At 42.7% G+C, this 22,841-nt stretch overlaps 1 protein-coding gene across 10 annotated transcripts in view; it reads right to left on the bottom strand.

Moving 5' to 3' along the window:
* LOC111253231 (diacylglycerol kinase delta-like) overlaps positions 1–22,841 on the bottom strand; it is a 226,754-nt gene that overhangs the window by 162,542 nt on the left and 41,371 nt on the right. For 3 of the 10 annotated variants that reach the window (XM_086993791.1, XM_022812349.2, XM_086993800.1), the window contains exon 1: positions 17,404–22,699. The exons of 4 other annotated variants lie outside the window; for them this stretch is intronic. Coding sequence is in view for 1 of the 6 variants with exons in the window: in XM_086993789.1 (XP_086849915.1) it covers positions 17,694–17,798 (105 nt within the window). In the remaining 5 variants the exon portion in view is untranslated. Of the gene's footprint in view, positions 1–17,403; positions 22,700–22,841 lie in introns of those variants that run through there. 3 more of the 10 variants (XM_086993792.1, XM_086993793.1, XM_086993789.1) reach the window with 3 other exon arrangements.

The following is a 22,841-nucleotide window of genomic DNA, read 5'->3' as shown; positions in this document are numbered from 1 at the left end:
CCTCTGTTACAGCTACTATGACGACTGCTTCTTCCGCGAATTCTCTTCGTCTTCAACAACCCACGTCGTTGCCAGCCTGCCGCACCTTTATCTGCTCGCGACCGGCGATCGCATCAGTGTCGTAGACCCCACGGGGTAAGTGCAACCGGCTTCTTTCCTGCCCCTCTTTTTCAGTTTGTTTGGTTTTGTCTCTATACAAGTCTTTGAATGAGTTAGACCACATTGTACATAGTATACGTGCTGTTTTGATCGCGGTTCGACGCGAAAAGTTACGAAAACAGGCGGCACTAGGTGGGCCCGATAAACAGAGGTTTGATTCGGTACTCGGTCGAGTCACCTGATCTATTTAATCATCAAATTGTATACGAGTTGTGTAGACGGCGGAGAGAGTTGCTTGAGGCAGGCCGAGTACAACGACAAAAGGCAGTCTTTTTAGCAACGTGATGTCGTTTACTCAGCAGTGATATATCGCTGTCATTATAGTATATTATAAACAAGCCATTGCGCCATATGATAATGAGTCAATATATATAAAACTTACAGGATTTAGTAAGAGCGAGCTGAAGAGTGAGGTGTGAAACGAATGGTAATGACGCTCTGACAGCACACTTCGGCAGAACGTTGAAGAGAGCATTCCTTGTTTGAAAAATTCGATGGTCTGAACTGTTTCCGTTAGCTTCAAGCTAACGTATCGAATCAACATATTTTAATTATTAGCTGACTTCAAAAGGCCGTGCTTGCCTCTTGGATTATCTTGCTTTTCATGAATTCGAAAATCGTAAAGGTTATTATGCTGTCATTTTCATGTGTCCTACCAGTAGGACCTAGTGACCTTGTCAATTAAAAAATTACCGATTCTTGTCAAATGTTTAATCTGTCGAATTGTGCTATATTCCGAATAGTATTAATCTTTCAGATATAAGTGCAATACAAAAAAAAAAACAGGCGTATTAAGTATTAGTTACGCGAATTCATCACGGGATTAATTTGTGAATATTCTCACATTGTTGCATTTACTTTATGAGCGGAAAAAAGGACGTATGTCATTTGCAAGGCTGCCCCTTACGTAATACAACGTATTACGGAGGGGAGGGGCGGGGGGTTGAAACGTTTGAGAGGTATCCCAAACCTGCAGAAGTCAACTCCTTAATAGCTTTAAAAGATTATAGAGATAAACAGCTTGAAATAACAGATTCTATACACATACTGGACTGTACATGTTGCTTGTTACGTACGGCCATTCATTAACAGATCATCAGATAATGTATTTTTAAACCGAAACCTTGACCACCTCAGATTCGCTTGTGTCATCTTAGTGTTTATATCGTTGTGTTAATGTTGTATCTCTTTTCACCATAACCAACAGTCTATACCTCGTATATGAAATAGTGCTTCATGCACCAATGCGTTGGTTAGTTTAGCCAACCTCTTCGAAACCCTCCCCGGCTCTTCTTTGAAAGACCCTTACTCAAGCAGACTGTATGTAATCTTTTCTGATAAGGACAGAAACGTGAACTAGCTCTGGTCATGAAAAAAGACCTAGTCATTGTTGTAACTGTAGTCGTAGAGGTAACAGCCGGCTGTGAGGCCACTGAGAGCGAAAAAGCTGGTAGGGTCAAGAGGCATCAGACAGAAACGAGAAAGGCAAACGCGAACGCTCCTTCTACGTAGAAAAGGAACGTATATCTTGCGAGATCATAACAATGCTAATAATAACAGATTTTAAATTTATGTACCGAATGTGGAGTTGCCCCGGGAATGGATCGTTAAAGTCGATGGCTGCCCTTTAAGCTGTCGGGCAGTGCCGCTATCCATACACATATCTGAATGTGTCTTATATATGGAGGAAACGGCGATAACGATGATGGTGATAACCGGTCCTGCCGCTGTATTTATACATTCGCTGGATTAGCTTTGCAAACAGCAGGTGAGATAGCGACATGCACTTCTCAATTCCGGTGTTCCGTGTTCCGTGTTTTTTCAGTGACGGCGTCCTGTGCTATCTAAGCTGCGAGTACTGTCGAGCTGCCCCACAGTTACTCAACAAAGATACGTTGGAAGAAATTGGACAAAAATCGAAAAACCCAAGGTCGACACGGTTAACAAACGCCAAGGTCGACAGGATGATAAAAGTGGGCGCAGATAACCACGTTTTTGGAGAGATATCTAGTTATTCAACTAGCTAAAGTAGCCGCTCAGACGACGGTAGCAGGCCAAAGAAGCGAGACTCATTGGTTTCGGTCCGGGGTTCTCTGTACGGAGTCCAAGCTGGCCCACACACATACATACTGAGAGATAAATAACTGCACCCTAGGAATACGTACTGCAATTATGTGCTATAACATAAGAATACATCGAAGTACAAGCAGACAAACGCATATTAACCATTTAATGTAGAAGAGCCAACCTCCATGGGTGAATCCGCTGCAAGAATCGTCAGTGTCCAGTATACATTGGCCATAGTAAAAAGCTCATCAGTATTTCCGTAACTAGCAACTAGCTGCCGGTAATCGCGTAAAGATGCTACAGCAGCTGCAGTAAAGGTCACCATAATAGAAATCTAATGACACTTTTGATTAAAGTGTCCATTTCATAGCAATGAGATAAATATATCTTAAAATTCCTAAGTTCACTCCACCAGACAGTTTCTGTCTAAGTTAATTTGCCCCTATCCTATTATATGCTTAGAACGCAAGCTATCGCTTAAGCGAATCGAGCGACCCGCTTCATTATTATCTATATTGGTAGTCGTCGGATATCACAATCTGTTAAGGGTGTTCATAGACGCTTCTGGGTCAACCAGCTAAGCCCAGCAATCTGCCTGTGCTGGGTCCGTATGATATAGTATCATAATGTTCTATCGAGCTAGAAGATAGGTATTGTTATTATATGCGGCGCATTAAAGCCCGATAAAGCTCACACCAAATGTGTTAGGCTGATAGGCGAACGAGTGGTGTCCGTGGCCCTTTTAAAGTTTCACTTGAGAGAAGGTCGACTAGTCAATTACTCCCCTTCACCCCATTGAGGAACGGTGGAGACTGATCGAGTCACGTATGGCACACTGCGACTCCAGTCTTTGGCTGCGTTGCTAAAAATCGAGCCCAGATCTGTTTATATAGTAATATATATTTCCACGTGATTATAAGGCAAGGTTTGCAACGATACCCCACTAAAAATAAGAGCTGAAATAAGAGCATGCGGTTGAAACAGGGCTTTAATAAAAGGGCCCTGTCCAGACAAGCATAGCTGCACCAAATATACCGTGGTAGCGCTGTAATGGTCATCTAATATTGACGCACGAAATATCAATATTATTATTACTATTACATTGACTTTCTATGCCCGTCGCCTTTTGGTCACCCTAATATTAACATATTATAGATAACTCATCATAAATCAAAAAAAAACATACAAATTGTTGAAAAATATACACGATTATTTTGTGATAAATCTTGCCCTGCTAAGTCTTTTCTCAGCGATTACATCGTTATTACTTTTTCAGGTAGACGTACAGGATTCATTATAAATCGTATAAGATGCCGAATACAATGAGAATTGCTAGCTTTTCTTTTCTTTATTTCAATTTTTATTGAGATGATTTATCAAAAATACACGTTTATTTGCGCTTAATAAAAATCTTCCCTGATTTGGACATCAGTAACAGACACTTCGTAGCGAAACGCAATTGAGACAGTGCAATCGTCTATCCGAAACAAAAATAAACCAGTTTTGGTAAATTTATTTGCCGGCTGTAAAGCTTGAGACAGTGGTAACTTTCTAATTAAACAGCGGGATTGGCAGTTAGAAGCTGAAGATTCTGATATTGACTTTTAAGTAGAGGTTCTTTCTGTGCGGTGTTAATTAGTCGTTTAGCGTAAGTTGAACCTCAAAGCTTCACGAACCCCTGCCGTGGACCTAATTAACCTCAGGTTATATTTTCTTATTGTTAATAATTACCGACAATCCTTCTCCAGCAGATTTAGTCTACTACTACATTGTTACCTACACTTTACTTGTTTATAACCATGCTCTGCCCCTAATATGATTATGGACACGTGGAGTACCTTAGCGCCTTAGCTAAAGAAATCATCTATTGTATTAACGTACGCATATACTTTGGACATTTTTCCACGGTTGGAACAAAAACACAAATCTAAAGATGCTCAAATGACGTTGGCAGCTGTTCAATAAGGTCACCATTATTGGCCACTCTTTGAATCGTTATCCAGCTTTAAAACAAAATCCTTTCGAACTCAAGCTACCAAGGAAAACTAAAGTACTTCCTCGACGATCGGGTATCACTTCCAATAGTTTTTACATCATCAACGATTTGAATATTAATCCATCGAGGACTCCCTGTACGCTCGCTGCTCGCAGATGATTCCATCATAGTGATCACATAGGCCATTTAGCTTCTCACCGCTTACGGTGTACCAGCTGTTCCAAAGGCCCTGTTATGCCATCTATTCAGCCGCTTTTTTCGCTAGTCGGTATGGCAGCTTTCTGTGTGTGCCATTATAATACTGTCCGTAATGCCGCTCACTAGAATCGCGATGAGGTTTCTTCATTGCAACGGAGCACGTCGGACCTTGAATGAGAGCTTTTCGTGACCGCTTGTTACCGAGCAAGCTTCGTAAATATCGAACTAGATCGGCACAAAGTAACAATATGATGGGACGGGCGAAACAATGGGCTGCTCTGTGTATGTTTATTGTTTTGTCATCGATAAAACTCACACGTTTCGCATGCACCGATAACGTTAATTAATGTACAATATCTATAAATTTATTGATGATGTTAATAGTAAAAAAATGTATGCAGTTGACCACACTAAGGCACGGCACGTTCCGTGCCATTAACACTATTTTCAATGCAATGCGGCCACCTTATTGTTTATCTCTTACCGTCAAACTTCCTTCCTTTGGCCAGCTCATGCAACATTATGGTCTCGTTGTCGTTATAGTTTATCCGCAGTGTCTGCTTATTTTATACATAAATCTGTCTGTTTGTGTCTAGACGAGACAGAGCAAAGTAGAAACAACAATGGAGGAGAGGGGTGCAAAAACCTCGGCGCCAGAACAGGTAGGCTCGACGAAATTTTAAACCTTTGCGTCCATATAGGTAGGTATGTTTCGAACTAATGTATTGGTATTACTCTTTACCTAACGAACGGAGGCTATCGTTTACACCAGCTGCCCTGAATTAAGACGACTACGCCAGAGGGTATTACTTAGGGGCAGTGGGTAAAATTGAATTTTCAGCGCGTGCTGTTTCGTTAGTTTACTTAGTTGCTGACTCCATCGATTCTGAAGTTGTCGGCCCGCCCGAGTAACTGAATGTTGGTCAAAACGGTCGCAGTCATCGTTGAAGCCCATGTAGCTGTCTGCGACGAGCCGGGAGCTCTGCGAGAACAGTGGAACACACAAAGGAATACGCTATTGGGGCAGCTCGTTAAATTAGACTGGGTTAATCTATCTATCTTTCTTTCCGGCTATCTCTTTTCAGATTCACTATTTGTGGGCCTTTGACGCTTGTTGTCGTTTTTATTATTATTATTGGGATGGCTGTCAGGCAGCATAGCGCCCCTTTCGAATCCAGTGGACCAAAGCTATTAGTCACGCATGATTTTCGACTTTTGCTGAAGCTTCCGCCGAAGCCATACGAAAAAAGGCAAGCCGGAAAATCGAATTCCATTAAAATAATTTTTGCTTCCAGGCAGCCATTAAACTAATAATGCGCTCTGCCAAACTAGATCCATAATCAATAATTAATTGTCTGTGTAAGCAGCAGAGAAATTAGTTGCGGGAATAATGTTAGTAACCTAAGTACATCGCTTCGTCGGTTTTCGTAGATGGTTTGCAATCGGGCCGCGGCCCAGACCCAGAAAAAAGAATCGAGCTCGATTAAATAAACAGGATTCGTATTGCGTGAAAATTATAAATGTGATACTTCTGGTTGACTTTATATATTCTCTACACGTCAAGACATACATTTGAAAATTTAGTAGGATAGATATATTTTTAGCTAGTTCTAGTGGGCTTTTTAAGATTACCTCGGCTACAATGCACTGAGTAGCAGTAATAAGACTGGTGTTATTATTCTTATTATGATTACCTTTCAGGCGACCATTATTGTGGTTGACCTAGTAAAATGTCTTGTTTTGTATATTTTTTTATTCATTTTTAAGGTCTCATGGCTCGCGTAGCGCACAGAACGCAATTTAGAACTGCTGACCAACAACAGCAGGACTGCAATACACTTAAGCACTACTCTGTTTTTCTTTTTCGACTAAATCTTCATCTCTGGTTTGTTAAGTTTCTTCAAACGAAGATTTTCATAAATTTCTATGCTCCAACTTCTGGTATGGTTTCCAAAAAACTCCTTCTTCCTGATCTCATTGATAGAGAACAACTCTTTCTATTTTCTTCCATGTTTGAGAAGAAATTAACAGTCCGCAGCGGTTAAGGCCAGCAGCATCGTTATGGACAGAATTTACTAAACTGCATATCGTTTTTAATGGTTCTGATCGTCGTAGACCACTATATGCGTCCTCGTACGTATCCCCGGGACGCAGCTCTACGACTACGCTAAATTCTCGTTTTGGGCAAACGTTTGACGTTTCTCGATGATTTACTTGTGTAATCGTACCAGTTCCCCTGCCTTGAAAAGGATAACTGCGTAGACGGAATCATCGTTGGATACGTCGGTGGAATAGCTAGAATATCGAACCGTTGACGTCAGCGACTCAAGTAAGTGCTGCACGAACAGTGGTGATGAATGGTAATGATAACAATCAGGATAAATGAAAGCGTTTCGATTTCCGTATTCAATTGATGACCTTCTCCACGAGTTCCCATGTAATTCATCCTTATACACTTATTCTTTTTACCAGTAAACTGGCGTAGTGAATCCCGTAACTTCCATAAAGTGCTGCTGCGGCTGCAGCTGCCGCTGTCGCCTTTAATTCCGTCAAACCGTTGTTTTCAACACCCATTAGCTTTAAAACTTCCTGTCCACATAAATTTTACGTCTAGCCACACTTTAATTTTTTCGTATAATTAACGTCAGCGTATAGTTTTCCTCTAGCTGTACCACGGTGCATAAAAAAGGCTTAGGTCGTCTCGGGGAAATGTAGCTTATAAGCCCTCTGTTAATATTGGTGCTAGTGCTGTTACTTCTTGCCTCTTCTGCGTACTCTATCCATGCTCTTAATGAACCCTACTTTTCATTCACTCGGATTTTCCTGTGTGAAGTTACCGTCTGCAATGAGTTTGCGTTGAGCTTCCAGATCAACGCTAATTCTGACATACCACTACATCCTGTTATTACTTCGACACAAGTAGCCCTAGAAGCTGATCACCTTCTTCGAGGCCATGACTGGAACGGAAGTAAGACACTATTAGTTTGTCAGACAACGGGCTTCCCAGCCCAAGCTCAATCCATCGAACGCCTGTACAACTCACATGCGTCCCTAAGGCTCATAACCAAAAATGTCACCATCACGCGGTCTTTGTTTTTTAACAAGAACATCGATGACCGTTTACGCTGAGAGAAAAAACTAACTGATTCTTAGCAGACTGCAGACAGACCGAGTGACACGACGGGAATTTAGAAACGAGATCCTTCTTTCGCTTTTCGAAAATTCTCTTCCTCTGAAATTTCGAGACAGCTGCACTACCTTCAGACGTGCCATTGTATTAGACACACGCTTAACCAGACAAAAACAAAATCTTCGATTACATTACTACTACCCTCACGATCAGTGCGTTGTTATTCGTTGAGTATGTATAGCGGACCGCGGTGAAAGTAAGGGTTCGGGGTCATTGTTATGGTTGCTAGTGTGCTTGCTTTCCCACGCTTCTCAAAGATTTTTGACCTGTCATTGCTACTATTTATAAAAGTTTTTCTCGCAATTTCTACCCCATTCCGACTTCATCTTGCTTGTTCTTCATCTAAAGTTTATTGTACTAAATAATCCACGCCGCGTCCGTGGGACGGGAGCACGTCGTCGTGCACTAGCAGACGTCGCTCGATCATTGCTATGGTAATGAACAGTCTCTTGCCTGCAGTCATACCGGGGCCGTTATAAAAGCACGTGAGTTAGTGGAAATCAATGACTGGCGTTCCCCCGATGCATCCATATGCTCGTGGGGTAGCATCGTTCCTTGATTTTGCTCGATCATCACTGTAGAGGTTATGGAGGTTACGCGACACGACGACGCGAAAAGGTGTAAGCCACAAATGAAGAACGGTTGCAAGATGATAAAAAGTATAAGCGAGAGTGACGCCGATAAATAGAAAGTTCGACGTAGAGCATTGGACGCACATACAGTACAAGCCTGTACAGAGACGTTTCAGACCCATTGCATTGAATTACATAAAGACGAGACGCCTCTATGCTCACACAAAGCAGGACAAATCAACGGCGCCGCTGACGATAGTTGACATGTGACAGGTCCAAGGCAAACAGTCAAAGCTTAGAACAAGGGGAAAACGAATCGGCAGAGGATAACAGGAGACAAAGTCATAATGAAAAATGCATTTATCCGGCAGAGGCTAGTAGTAGGAATAGCGGGGGACGGAGTGGCTCTGCTGGTCACCCAAGCCCCACATCTGCCGTAAGTGACCAACGAACACGACAATGCCACGGATAATAATCCACTATATATATGTCGTGCTCTTATTATATATATATATATATATATATATATGACTGTAGCAGGTGTAGCTACGTTCATCAATACTATTGTTGTTATTGTCACTCTCCTCTTCATCAAAATAGCTATGGTACATGCACAGTTGCCCGGGCGAATAAATGTGATGCAACGATCAAACGAAAGGGAACCGGAGTCATGGCGCGTAAACACCACAAAATACGTAAATGGAGGATATTATGTTACTTAGTTACGTACACAACCAATTATATCGAAACGACACTGATCTGATCGATGTTTTCCGTCGACAAACATGTCAACGGAATCATTAAAACAACAACCGCATGCTGAAATCGACTATCGTCAGCTTATCGGCGGTGGATTTCTATTTTAATTGATTTTTTTTTTCACAGTGCTAAACACTTGACGTTTCATCGAAGGTCCCATTGTCATTTCACGTTGATTGATCGAGCTTGTGCAGATCCGAGTGTAGAACTGGCCAGCCTCTATCCAGGCCAATTTTTTCGAATCGCTAATGCATATGTCGTCGTGTAGCTAAGCGGATTTGACGCGGTTACCTTCCATTGGTTCACCGTGCGCCGTCCAGGCTAGCTCTCGGATAGGAAATACTGCCGTTATAAAATGCGTATTTCAGCCTAGGTGGAAACGAGTCGCGCGCCTTATGCCTAGTAGGATTTACGGTATTGCGATTTCGTATGTAGAAAGTAACAATAAATTACAACGAGGAACCCGTCGTAGTATGATCTCGCTGAATAGCATTGTAACCCAATGTCAGTGACCGTTTTGCTGCCTAACCCTGAAACTTAACGCTGATCACGGAACCGGCAACTGACTGCCCGGAGTCCCTTTACTGCTGAAGTACATAGTACAATAACATCGCACACGATTCAATAGACTTTCAATGAGTCGTCACAATAGCATGTATATATGTAGGCATTTATTTATAGACATATGTAGCAAGCGGAGCATTTGACGAAGTACTCAATTCAGGATTTATGTGAGCCGCTAAATCACAAATTTGAGCAAAATAAACTAAATCTAGTGCTACTGTAGTTCGACATGCTCGTAACGAAACCTTCAGCTAGATACAGCAGAGACGATTGATAAGTAGATGTCAAGAACTCTTGGTCGTATTGAAAACTAAAAGAAAATTACTTAAAGAGGTATCAGTTCTATATAGGCATTAGCCCGAACGGTCGAACGTCGGACATTACCCACATCGGTAGTAACAATTATTCGTTAATGGAGTTCAGACGAGTGACGAGACTTACTGTTCGCTTCCTATCTCTCATACCGTCTCACGTTTCTGTTGCCGCCTCTGTATCCTCTATCATTTATTTGTTCCTTGGGATCGTATCTTCATTAACGCCCTCTTTTTATATCTACCTCTATCTTCATTTTTATCCTGTCGTTGTCGATTATCACGATCGGCGGCGGCAGCAACAGCGCCAATAACTTTTTCTATCAATGTGTGCAAATAAGAGTTTGCTGCTGCATACAACAATCATATAATCACCTTCAATCCGGTAAAATATTTGCGCTTGCCCCTTACTGGCACCTACGTATACTTATGCGGGCGAATCTGTTGTTTGCAGGCTTGGAACGCTGATGAAAAAGAAAACGTGAGTCTTCGTCCTTCGTCGCTTATACTTCTTTCACCTCCTGTTTTCTCTCGCTGTCTGCTTCAGCGTGTTGCGAATCCATTATGGCAAAAACGAAAATATGGACTAATCCGGCATAGCATTGACTGCCGTCAGCAGAGCAGCATTGTTCTAGCCCAGGTGGACCTGTCGGGGCTAACCCCGTTTAATAGATGTCCTTTCTCTAAACCGATGAACTGCATCGGTCCCAATCGCGGCTGCCTACTCCTATATACATAATTGAGCCTTTGCAAGGACCTAATGTAATACAGTGTGTTCTGCGTTGCTAACTTGTCTCGTGACAGCTTGCCCTATGTCGTCTTACTTCTGAGCGACCATGCATCATTTCCGATCTTTCATTGAGTTTGCGACCGGCGAGGCTGGATTCGAGTCACTAATGTTGACTCGGGAGAAAGGCGTGGGCCTATCGAGTTTAGAAGGGACGGCAGCGTGCAGTCTCGCAAAGCAGAAACGAACTGCACCAGTCGTCAGCAGCAGCAATAGCAGCTGGTAAGGAATAATCTCTTTCTATACTATTACTAGTGCTATTGTTAATAAAACATAAATAATGAATGGATGAACTATAGTACAATGCCGCTGTACAATGTCAGATCTAAACAGAAAATCCAGCCGCGAGGGGCGAACAGCCGAAAAAGGAAACAAAGCTCTCTCTCTCTCTCTCTCTCTCTCTCTCTCAACGATTGATAAACGGTAGTAGTCTTTTGTTATTACTTCTGTTATGTCTACTTTTATAAATAGATTGTAATCGATGTTGTAGTTGCTCTCACATTTGCTACGACGGACCCAACAAGAATATCCTAGACCTATCTATCTCCTTTCCAGATTAGAAAGATTGGCGTAAAATGGTGGCCATTTTTTAGCCATCTGCGGCCACTCACAAGACCCGTTCCTCTATTTAGTTGTAAATGCACGAACGTAGACATGCGATACAGGCAATCTAGTGTACAAGGAGCAAAAACAATGTTTATCAGAGTTGGCCAGCTCTGCTGCGGATGCTTAAGTGAATCGCCGCTTTTGAGACCTGGACCTATTTCTACGCCGGGGGCCACCTCCGGCCTCCATCATTTGGCCTATACATAGCTGAGTTTGCCATGATAGTACTCTACAAGGTGTGTAGACTGAGCGATGCAAAGTGTAGCTACTACGCGGGTGTGTAAAGCGTGAGAGCAGCTACATTCGTCTAACATATACAGTATACTACAGTGGACGCAAATATCAGGATCCCGGCTACCGGTACAGCCCAGCCGGGGGGCTCTGTCATGGGGGGTTAACGACTAGAGGCGCATTTTACATCCATATACTAGGTTGCTAACGAGATTTTGAATTCAAATTAAGTTTGAGAGCCGTCCCCGGCTCGTGTCCAAGCATCCAGTCGGTTGGTCGGCCGATCGGTTTTTGTCCTGGGTCTGAACTGGTAGCAACTGTAATAACAGCAAGAGGAATAGCACTGGCCAAAAATAGTCGCCTTGCTATTGGTCCTGCCTTGAACAACGTCACGGGAATTAGTCACATTCGTAATGTTAATATATTCCTCGAAAGGGACCCTGCAACAAGAACGGTGGACTCTTCGATGTGAGCATTTGCAAATTTACGTACACGCGCTATGCGGACGCAGATAAATCGAGTCATCGACATATGTCCCTATGCTGTGTCCGCGTTTCTTCGTACCACAACGACGCTGTGGCGACCGTTGTTGCTATCCATTACCTTATAACACCACCCAGATTATGGTATGGAGAGAGGTCGTCAAAACAGCTCCTGGGAAGTGGATTTAAGTTGTAGCCTACGAAAGCTGGGCCAGCTACAGAGATCGCTACCGGCCATACTCGTAAGAATCATAACCTGGGAAAAAGCGCCTCAGTAACTCACCTAATTGTGGTGCTAACCTTAACTAAATACCGGCTGTTCGTAAGACCCCGGTTACCAAAGTTATAATAGAGAACCAACTAATTGACAATCATGGAAATATAAAAGGATACCGATGGCTCATAAAAGGAGAGTCGACTTTATCATGCATGTGAAAACTTCTTGTATAAAAACGATAATATTTTTACGTAACAGAATAACTCTGAATGTATAGATAATTGGAATCTACGATAAAGTGCTAGGTAGTGGACTAGTGCTAGGTAATGTCTTACCTAATACTGATATTCAATACATGCATGTGGATATCTATACACAACAAAACGAACTCGGAGCAATTAGTGCAGCTTTAGCTATTTTCGTCAACTGACCTAGGTTAGGACTTCCCAGTTCCCCACCTCCATTTCGAATTGCGAGCTTATCTTTAATTCAGAAACCCAGTCATAATGATCTCAGCGTGAACGACAAGTTAACGGCACCGGAAGTCAACACTTTAATTTAGTGCTTGTTACAGCCGATATATGTTCGCTAGCCAAAACTTTAGGTTTTTATAAACAATGAGCGTAACGCTCAAATCGTAAGGCAGAGGGAATATGTGTTATCCTATTTACACACATTAAAGCCGATTTATTTTCGTCACTCAAAGGAAATTACTGCAGTAGAAAATATTCAATAAAGTATGACGTGTGCTCATTTAAAGAATATCAGCTGTGGGCCAGTCGAAGTTTGTTTGCGTTAAATAAGCCGAAGTTCAATTGACTGGGACCAGCCCACATATATAAGGGCAAAAACATTGTTTCTAGGCTTTAAAAGTTCCGTGAAATCCCGATTAGTCATTACCAGGTTATATTTTAGTTACATCAGCAAAGGACACCAATGTAGGCGCAATTTTAAAACGACTTCTGCTTACGCGTCAATTAATTACAGCAACGTCTAAGTGGTATATGATCAAGTAAGTATACAAACACCAGTAGAAAATACATCGAACATTTTTCTCTTCGTTAGTGAACAAACAATTCTACGAATCATGATACCGAGGTACGCGGGCGTGCCCCGCGCCCCCTTAATACAGGACTTAGTGCAGACACTTACTGGGTGCCAGTGTGTGTTTTTGAAAAAAAAAATAGAGTTTCAAAATTTCTTTACACATAAGACTCATGTATAAACTTAGATGAAGCTTGGCTCTTTTGTATCCCCAGTCAACGGCCCATTGATACGGCACAGTGTGTGTGAATAAGTAATAAATATGTATATACATGTATTTCGCAATAAAAATAGTGGCACATGCACCAATAAACGTATTTGTAAGGCTTCGAGGTTGTTAGCCTTGTTCACGGACCCTCCAGGCACATCGCCAGCTGCAAATTCAATTGCCCCTCCTAGGTTTACCAGATATTTTTGAACACTTCGTTACCCTATCTGCTGTCGTGTTGAACGCTTTATTTTGTCGCAGACGGAGGCAATTTATTTCTGAAAACTTCATCGTACACGTTCTTATGGATATTGTTTTAAGTGGATATGAACGAAAAGCGACACTCATAGGCCCTTTCTTGAGACAATTTCATGTGTCTTGAGACGAATCCCGTCCCGCTCCGTCAAGGACCGCTGTTGAGATCTCACTTTTCGATTTCTGACACAACACTGCGCCCGCGTGACTAGCCAGCTAATGTTATAACATCTAAAATATAACGGATCGTATCACTCAACCGTACCATGAGGGTTCGCTTGTCCTGTGTGACGGCAGGGGGGTGGCGCCGTACAAGGCTGAAAAATTTTCTCCAGCCTGGCAACGTTTTTTTAGAAAATACTAACGACAGAGAAAAAAAAAACGAGGTCTAGTTATCTTAGTTGTTAAGGTTTATTTGTGCAAGCTTTAGCGAGCTGGATAGTATGCAAAATTTCTAATGAGGAGTAACTTGGAGATAGGTTCAATGAGAATATTGACAAGAATTCAAATTGTTTATTATATGTGTGTATATAATACAGAGCTTCAATGGAAAATAATTGCGAACTAAAATGTAAGTTTGTATTAAATAGCGACTTATTCAGTCTTCGTTCAAAACATTCGGTAGTTGCACATAATTGCATCAGGCTCCAATATCTCCTCTCTAAGTTAGACCGAAACGGTGCATCTTCTATATCTACTGCTAACTAGTAAATGTCCAAGGATGAGCGGACGTAACATTGCAGTAGATAGCTGAACCAATACGAACTTATTAGTATCCTAAATATCATATCCCTCAGGTGGGGGTACTGTCACCGATGCCCCTGATCATATCGCAATTAGGTAAGTTGGATCAACTCGATTCTATACCATTGGCTAAACTACCTAATTAATTTAGAGCTGTTTTTCCATTCATGTATATATCCTCGATACTGAAGTACCATGTTTGTGGTGTATATATATATATATATATATATATATATATATATATATACTACAAACATGCTATATATATGTACATATATGTTCCACCGGTCATGCACAGCGCTTGTGCATTTGGTCAAGAGCTGTGACAGCCAATTGATATATTACTCAAATCAAGAAGCAGCTCACTAATTACCATGTACACACTCGAAATCGATCCTAATAAGCACTAAATACATTTTTTTTATGTACCCGTATATAGTACTATATACGTTGCCGGCTAATGATTTTGAAAAATACTTTCCCTATTACAATTGCCATTTTCTATAGCACAAGCTCTATTCACTAACGCGCTTCATACGGTGTTTGGTGAGTGTAGCATTTGTTCTAGAAAGCCGTCAGCTGGCTAGATTCCGCCGAGTGGTAGAATATATCGTCTAGTTATTTGAATAAATGTCCCCTTTCATTTGAAGGGCTTGCCGTGATACATTTCTTGTTAGTCGTTACTTGTTCAGACGACGGAATAACTAGTCGTTCTCGATTTGCTTATCCAGCTGGCATCGGATGGTATGGTTCGCCCTTGATCTTTTTGTTTGCGCAGAGAATATGAAGACAGTCGCCCCTTGCGAAGACTGCCAACGGTCCATCATCATAGTAATGTACAGCTGAATTTGAAGCCATACAGACAACTCGGAATAGAGCACGATCAGACGATCCAAATGGATAACTAAAATACATGGCTGAAAAACAGTACAAAGACAACTAGCGAAGTTTTGGATTGTGGAGACCCTGGGTCACCGAGATTTTAGGAAGCAGCAACAAGCTGACGTCTCAATGTACGCATTCGATCAGTTAACAATATAACACATCACATTTCCTTTAATGACTGACCGTCCATTCAATCGTCGTGTCGTTGCCTATGTTCGGAAAGGCCCATCGCTACAGGCTGTTTGGGATTAAAAATATACGTGTGTTGGATAATGGCCTGCGTGGTATCAAGTCTGATTATTTCTCCTTTGACATGAACAGACACGGATGTTAAAGCCTGCGGCACCTCGAAATGATTTAGTTCACAAGTTTTAGGTAAAAATCTGTTCGCATTAAGGCAAAATCAATGCCTCTACAAAAGTTTTGTGCAAATAATGTTTCGTACAATAAGGACCTGCTTGGTTATAACCTGTACTACTATAGACACCTTGTCATTTCTCAGATCCCCCTCATTATGTAGGTGTATTATCTGTCCGCCTGTGAGGTTCTAGGATGAACTAAACTTTCCTCCTTTCTGATTTTGTCCTACTGCTATGTCCTGCTCGCAATTTGCGAGGAAATTGACCGCCGACAAAACACCAGCTCAATCTGCCGGCATTTTACCACTTTGCTAGCTAGCCACACAACCCGATTTTACAAGCTTAACAGGGACAGTGTAAAATTTCATGCCCATTTTATTAAGCGTAAAATCGGGTTTTTATGATTAGGTGTAATAATATTACTGGATATACAAAGTTTGGATTATTCTAGACTTATACTCCTACGAGAATCTAACTCGTAAGACTATCCTTGTCGAAGATGAACGACGTCTGCACACACTCACACAGACGAGCAATGGACGTATTATCAGATCGATCGAACAAGAGAGGCCGGAAAGACTATAGAGGCCTGGCAGTCTTTAAGATATACGTGATTTTAAATGCACTCCCGATGCAGACGTTGGCGATATGTCCATAGATGGCCCAAACTTAAATTAATTACCAGAATACGTCGTACCGTTTCGCCAGGTGGACAAGTTAAATAACTAACATTCTGTAACATATAATCTAATGCTTCCCTATGTACATTTTTGATTATTTTACACTTTACGATAGCCTGTGGTAATAATTGTCAGGCCATTACATCCATCCAAGTGGAGAACGTTTATTATGACGAAGAAGGCCGTAAAAAGCTGTCAAGATACAGGATAACGATTGTAATTCTACTCTCAGTATGATATGTCATTATCATAGTAAAAAGCACGTCACGATTAGCAAAGCAAACCTTCGACCATTGATGACGAACCGTACATTGCCGATAATCAGCCTTGTCGCTTCTTTGCACCGACTTGCAGCGAGTGCGTAAGAACGATGGGGAGTTTAAGTCAGCCATCCGGGCAGGAGGGGCACAGTGGCTGAGCAGTTACAAATGGGCAAAACACCGTAGAATCGAAGATTCTTATAACAGTAAACACGCTTTGTTGAGCTTTTTGCCGTGAGGTATTCGTTTTGTGAATATATATCTAGCCGAGTTTTCCTGCGGCGATACGCAATCGTTAGTCGCGACTCGTCGGAGATTTGTCGGAGTTCCCAGTGACGGATGAATTTTGAATTGCATTCATCCAACAAACGTTTTGCTCGACCGACTGCTAAGAAAACTCTAAATCCGCTGCTTGGCGGCAGAGGAAAACTCGGAACAAGGTCGCCAAGCTTCAGGCACTTTGTATTTCCTTCTCCATCCAGCCGTCAAAAAGAGGTGGTCTGAAGCTATTTCTAAAGTTTACCTGTATCTTCCCTATCTTCTTTAACGTCCAGTTGGAGGTGGCGAACCTTTTACGCGCACCAGTTCTAACAGTCAGTATCTCTATTACTATAAATAATGAAATAAACTGAGCTTAGTCGCTAGAAAATATTGCCCTAATGCTTTAACGGTGTACCTTCTTATATTGCTCATAATTAAAATCCAGTAGAATCGAGTGTACCTATTTGATGTATTCTCTATCCACATATATAGAATAGAGAACAATCTACGTGCGTGTGGAATCGAAAGAGGATACAAAAGTAAATTTGTGTATAACAGTAGTACTCACTTATCCGAAGCTGTTCGTGCAAACGGCCACCATAGCGCAGGGTTTTTCTTACGGTCGCGAACAGATCGATAATGAATTTATATATATATATATATATATATATATATATAAGAGCTTCTCCTAAATCTTCTGTAATTGTTGCAATCACATTTGCTGTTCTCACTGACCTTGTTGATCCTGTTGTAGCAGTTGTTGTAACAGCAAGATAGTAGATACCTGTTAATTATCGTTTTTCCCATTAATTATATATTTCATTTCGCTCGTGTTGCCTTTTTTGCGGCTAGTAGTACCTTTTTGAGATCGAGCTTGTCAATTTGATCGTATAGTTGTTGCTGGTTCTGTAGATGCCGTTGTCTCTGCTGACGAAGCAAGGGAGCCCGTAAGAGCAACTTCATCCTCCGTTCGACGGGCCCCGCTTAACTTGACATTTTGTGTCTTTTTTTCCGCGTTCGAGTGTAACGGGACTTTTGTTCTCACCGTTTCGCTCTCTCTCTCTCTCTATATATACAACTTCGTAATAACTACTAGATAATACTTCGGTATCTTTCTGTCCCAGACGTTTCTCTACTTGTTTATCCCCTAGAAAGCCAAGAAACAAACTCTACACACAGTTTGCCAAGATTACAAACACAGTATCCGTGGTCGGTTCGGTAGTAGCCTATTTTCCTGCTGTTTATATTTATGCTGCTCAGCGCCCTCTAAAATGGGCCTCAACACCACCTTTGGGGCAAACAGACGTCCCGCCCATCTGTGGTGGATATCAGCACCGTAGGATTTTCACTGCTTGTTATCTGCACGTCCTTGCTGTACGAGTCCATTGCGATAAAGGCCGTAGAGATCAAGTCAACGAAAATTGTCACCGGTGTTGTTATAGGTCTAGTCAGCAAGGCTCTTCAGACAAGCTGTAGTGCAGTTACTGTTGAAACGACGACGGCGACGACAACAACTACAACAACAACAACAACAACAACAACAACAACAACAACAACGACAACGACGACGACGACGACAGAAAGAAATGCAATTTTTTCCCTTGGTAATAACTCTAGAAAAGTTTTCGAGAACTTTTTGGCTACTTCTTCTACCTAACGATTTGCGAGTTTGGCTTTCAGCGCGGGTACGCTTTTGCAGTACGCTGCTTTCCTTTGTTCGGACACGCTTTTCACCGCTGCTGACTATGACGATTTTCGAATTGTACCAACAATATGCCAGTACAATAACGTTCATGATGATCCGCTTTTCGTATTCGGTGAATACGGTGAACAGAGATCGAACACGGAGCTGCCATTGTGATGCCCTTATAACCAACAATTTTAGCGACGAGTCGGTCTTTCGTATTAGTGCAACGCTCGTCCAACTCATTATTCTTATAAGGTTTGTTGTTTTATTATTAATATGAACAGGATATGGATGAAATGGGGCACGGACCTGAAGGAAAACTCCGCACATAAAAATTCCACAAGGCCTATCTGCCGCCAGTCATCATTTGAATGGTCACGGAAGGAGGAACAATGCGCTTGTTGGGGCGGTAACTTTGTAACTAAAATCGGCCAATGTTAGCGAATCTTCAATTTGTAAAATTACATGCACCCCTGCACCCGAATTCTAGTTAGCATCAGAAACACGCTCTAATTTCGAAACGCTATAATAGTCCTTTTCTGTATTGATAGCTTAGTTGAACTTGTACTCTTACTTTAAGCCGTTGCTTACTTCAAATCACTTGATGAGGCCATCGTTTGTTTCTTTGGTTTGTTTATTTAGCTCGCTTAAATAAGCTGTGTCCACACTCCAGTGTCTCATAGCGGCGAAGACCTTCCTCTCAAATGATCCTTTTTCCCTTGTCCGCTGTACTATCACGTAGGGGTTCGCGATCATAGCTCACAACGAACGAAGCGCCGTGTGATTCCTGCTTAACCTAAGAGATGCAATTCTTCATATGAGGCGGCTGTCAGTGCGGCTTGGGGAAAAAACAGCCGGTTATAGTGTCTTTGCTATTCAACCACTTTCTGGCACTCCGCTTTGCGCTTGTTTTCATTCAAACCCGCATCTGCCGTTTGAATAGGACGAATTGACGCTCCTGTAAGGTAAACACGCACGAAGTCGTCCGAGCTAAGCCGCACGAGTAGCTGGCCGCAGTGTAGCTATAACACTATCCACAGCATCGTATATCATATCACCAGCTGTCAACTGGTGAGCTGGTAACTGTTGCGCTTCCATTTTGTTTCCCGGCCGCTGCTGTGGACACATCGGACTCGACGACTGTACCCTTCAGACCCAATGGCACGTTATAGGTGTCATTCGCAGACACACGAGCCTGCTAGTACGGCCAGCTGATCGCGCCCAACGACCGATTTATATGTAACAGACGACTTTCGAGAACACTGCTGCCTCGTGGACTTGTCCACGCGCCGTAGTTTCGCTAGCTTGCCGTCTGAAGATGGTTTCCCCCTTCTAGCTTTACTTTGTCTTAGACCCAATTTGGCATAGAACGAACGCTTACTTGCTGTTAAGCTTTACGCTCGGTCGAGTAATGTCAGCGTCGGTGTGATCATCCCACGTCTATTTGTTTGTCCGTCACCTGCATACTAGGTGAATGCAGTAAGTCTATGCATCTGCATCTGTACATGGGTCGACGATGGCCATGGGTCGCGCATTCAGCGAACAGTATTTACAATGGCTCCGTTAATCGTTTATTTTGACCTACGTCTCTTCCTATTTAGTGTCACTTTTCATTACCAGTCATGAATGCAACAGTGATTATTACCAATAACGAACACATCACTGACAATTGCGACCGCGGCGACACAGTCATGATCACGGATATATCAACTAACGGCTGATCTTCTTCGAATCACTTGAGCCGTTTCGGCAGCACAGAGTTGAATACAATTGCGATCCACACCAGCTGTACAGTAGAATCCAACACTGGCAGGAAGGTCTCTCTCTCTCGCTCTCTATATACATATATATATATAGAGATATATACATATATATATAGGGAGAGAGAGAGAGAGAGAGGGGGAGAGAGAGAGAGATATGTATAATAAAAACGACACACGATTTGCTATCCCTTCATCCTTTTCACACCTGTCGTTGCACGATTTCACCCTTAATCCAAGCTTATCTCATAATTTCTAGTGTTATTGATTACTATTCTATTAAGAATAACGATCAGCACCACGTGGCATGAGCGATACGGTGGCCTTTTTTTGTTTTTTTTATTTTTTAAAGATTTTGTTTCGAATCGAGGCTTTTTCTTAGTTCCCGAGACCACCGATCGAATTGAGCGAGAGTGTTCCTCCAATCCGGCTCAGGCAAAAATAAGCAGAAACACAGATACACAAGATCAGCCGAACGAACGAACGAACGAGCTTTCAGCGGCGGCCGCGTTATTCATATTGGCACCATTGAACACGCTGGGCTCTTGAAAATTCTAAGCTAGCGTTCCATGTTTGTCTTGCCGGCAATACACAAGCTGCTACGCTACTGCTGCCTTTGCCGTTACAGTTTAGTAATGACAGCTGAATGTAGAACCGTTGTCGGCGATCGCAATGACAATAGCCGCCACATTGGCATTTTACGCAGTACTCAACCACTTAGCCCAAGTGACCATCGAACCTATGGGTCTCTGTAGCAGGAATAGCCTTGTTCAGCCGACTTTGATAGTACGAGCAGAGTTGTCGTCGCAGGTAAGACGATGCTGCGTGAAGGAGGTTGCTTAGAGAGCCGGCCTGTCTGCTGAGGTAACAGGAGCAGCAGCAGCAGCGGCGGCGGCGGTGGTGGCGGCGACGGCGGCGGCGGCAGAAGCAGGCGGAGTATGGTGATTGTGGCTGAGGTCGCGGTGCAGGCGAATATAAGTCTCTTTGCTGGCTGACGACATCCAGATCGAATACGACCCGCTCGCCGGCATTCGAGAGAGCGTGCTGAGTAACCAGTCACTTACTCAGCTCGAAAGCTCAAAGGTCTCACGCTAGTTTTTCCTCCTCCGTCTTCTTTCTTTTTTTTTTGTCTCACTTTTTCTCGTACTCTTTACGCGTGCGCTTCTCGACTCGGAGTCTGTTGGACGTTACGCGGCACCGAAACCAGAAACAACGCTTAACAGCTAAACAGCGGAAGCCACTCCGTTGATGTGAACGTCGCGATACGGCCTTGCGCTACTCCAGCATCTGCGTGCGGAGGAAATATAAAATACGACGAGTCTGTCCGATATCGAAGCAGTCATCGCTCTACTACTACTACTACTACTACCGCCGCCAATGGAGTATCGGCGTACGATGTGAGACAGCGTCGTTCTGCGAGAAATGCTTATTGATTACGGTTGATCTTTGCAGTGGACGCTAAGGACCTTATCAGCGGGCTAGGTCTTAGTCGATCCAATGCGAAGTGTTTTACGCGAATCAGTTCATCATTTGGTTGTCATCAGCTTCATTTGGTTGCACACTCGGTTTCGGCTGTCGAACACTCAGTGCCGTCTTCACCGGCAGAACTGGTAATATATTGATACAGTTGAACCGTACGCGAGACTGGCGTTTCGTAACAACCGCTATCGCTCCTCTAGCCGCCATAGACAATTTCGTATCGACGTTTCCAGACCACGAGCGCTAAATTACCAATATTATATGGATCGATTACGGCTTAGAGATTATAAGCACTGTGAACGAACGTCGATAAGATATTTTCTTTTATTACTATACTAATCGCCTCTCGTATCGATCGCAGAATATCGTGGTGGAATCAGAGTTTGTTTTTTTCTTTGCCTCAGCCTACTTTGTTGTGTTTCGCTAATTCGGCGTAGGTCGTAGGTTGACGGCGACAGATCTATTCGTCACTGCATGATCTTCCTTCGCTCCAACAAGCTCGAGCAACTTCCGTATCACTTCCGACAAAACAATTAATCGCGGTAAGTGTTGAGTATCGGTCGTGGCGTTAACGACGCCGCGACGCTGGTTGGTAACAGACGTCACCTAAAACAATATGCGATTAACTGCTAACGATACCGACGAAATTAACGTTTCCTTTTTAAAACTAATCGCGGCTAACAGCCTACTACGGCTGACGCGAGCCGGACGACGAAAATCAAACAGGCAAAATCGTTGTCAAAAATGTACACCTATTTTTTTGCCGTCGGGCTTTTGTTATGACGCTTTATGTTTTGGTTTAGTCTGCACGATCTTTGCTTATAGATTAATGCACGTACATACAGAATGGGTGAATAACAAGTCAAAATGATTGCACACCCAATCCTGTATATTTTATTTCGCTTACTCTGATAAATCTCTTCTGCGTCTACTTTTTTCCCCCCCCACCCACCCACATCGCTGATAAACGACGCTGATAGACTTCAAACAACAAAGACTATCACGCCCATTGATCTCTGCTCACTGCAGCCTATTGTCAAATGTGTCGTCGCCCTCCCCTCTCGATTTCTAGCTAGGTTC

The sequence above is a fragment of the Varroa destructor genome, unplaced genomic scaffold, assembly GCF_002443255.2.
Source record: "Varroa destructor unplaced genomic scaffold, Vdes_3.0 BEIS01000006.1, whole genome shotgun sequence".
Lineage (NCBI taxonomy): Eukaryota > Metazoa > Arthropoda > Arachnida > Mesostigmata > Varroidae > Varroa > Varroa destructor.
This window is presented reverse-complemented; position numbering and strand designations above follow the sequence as displayed.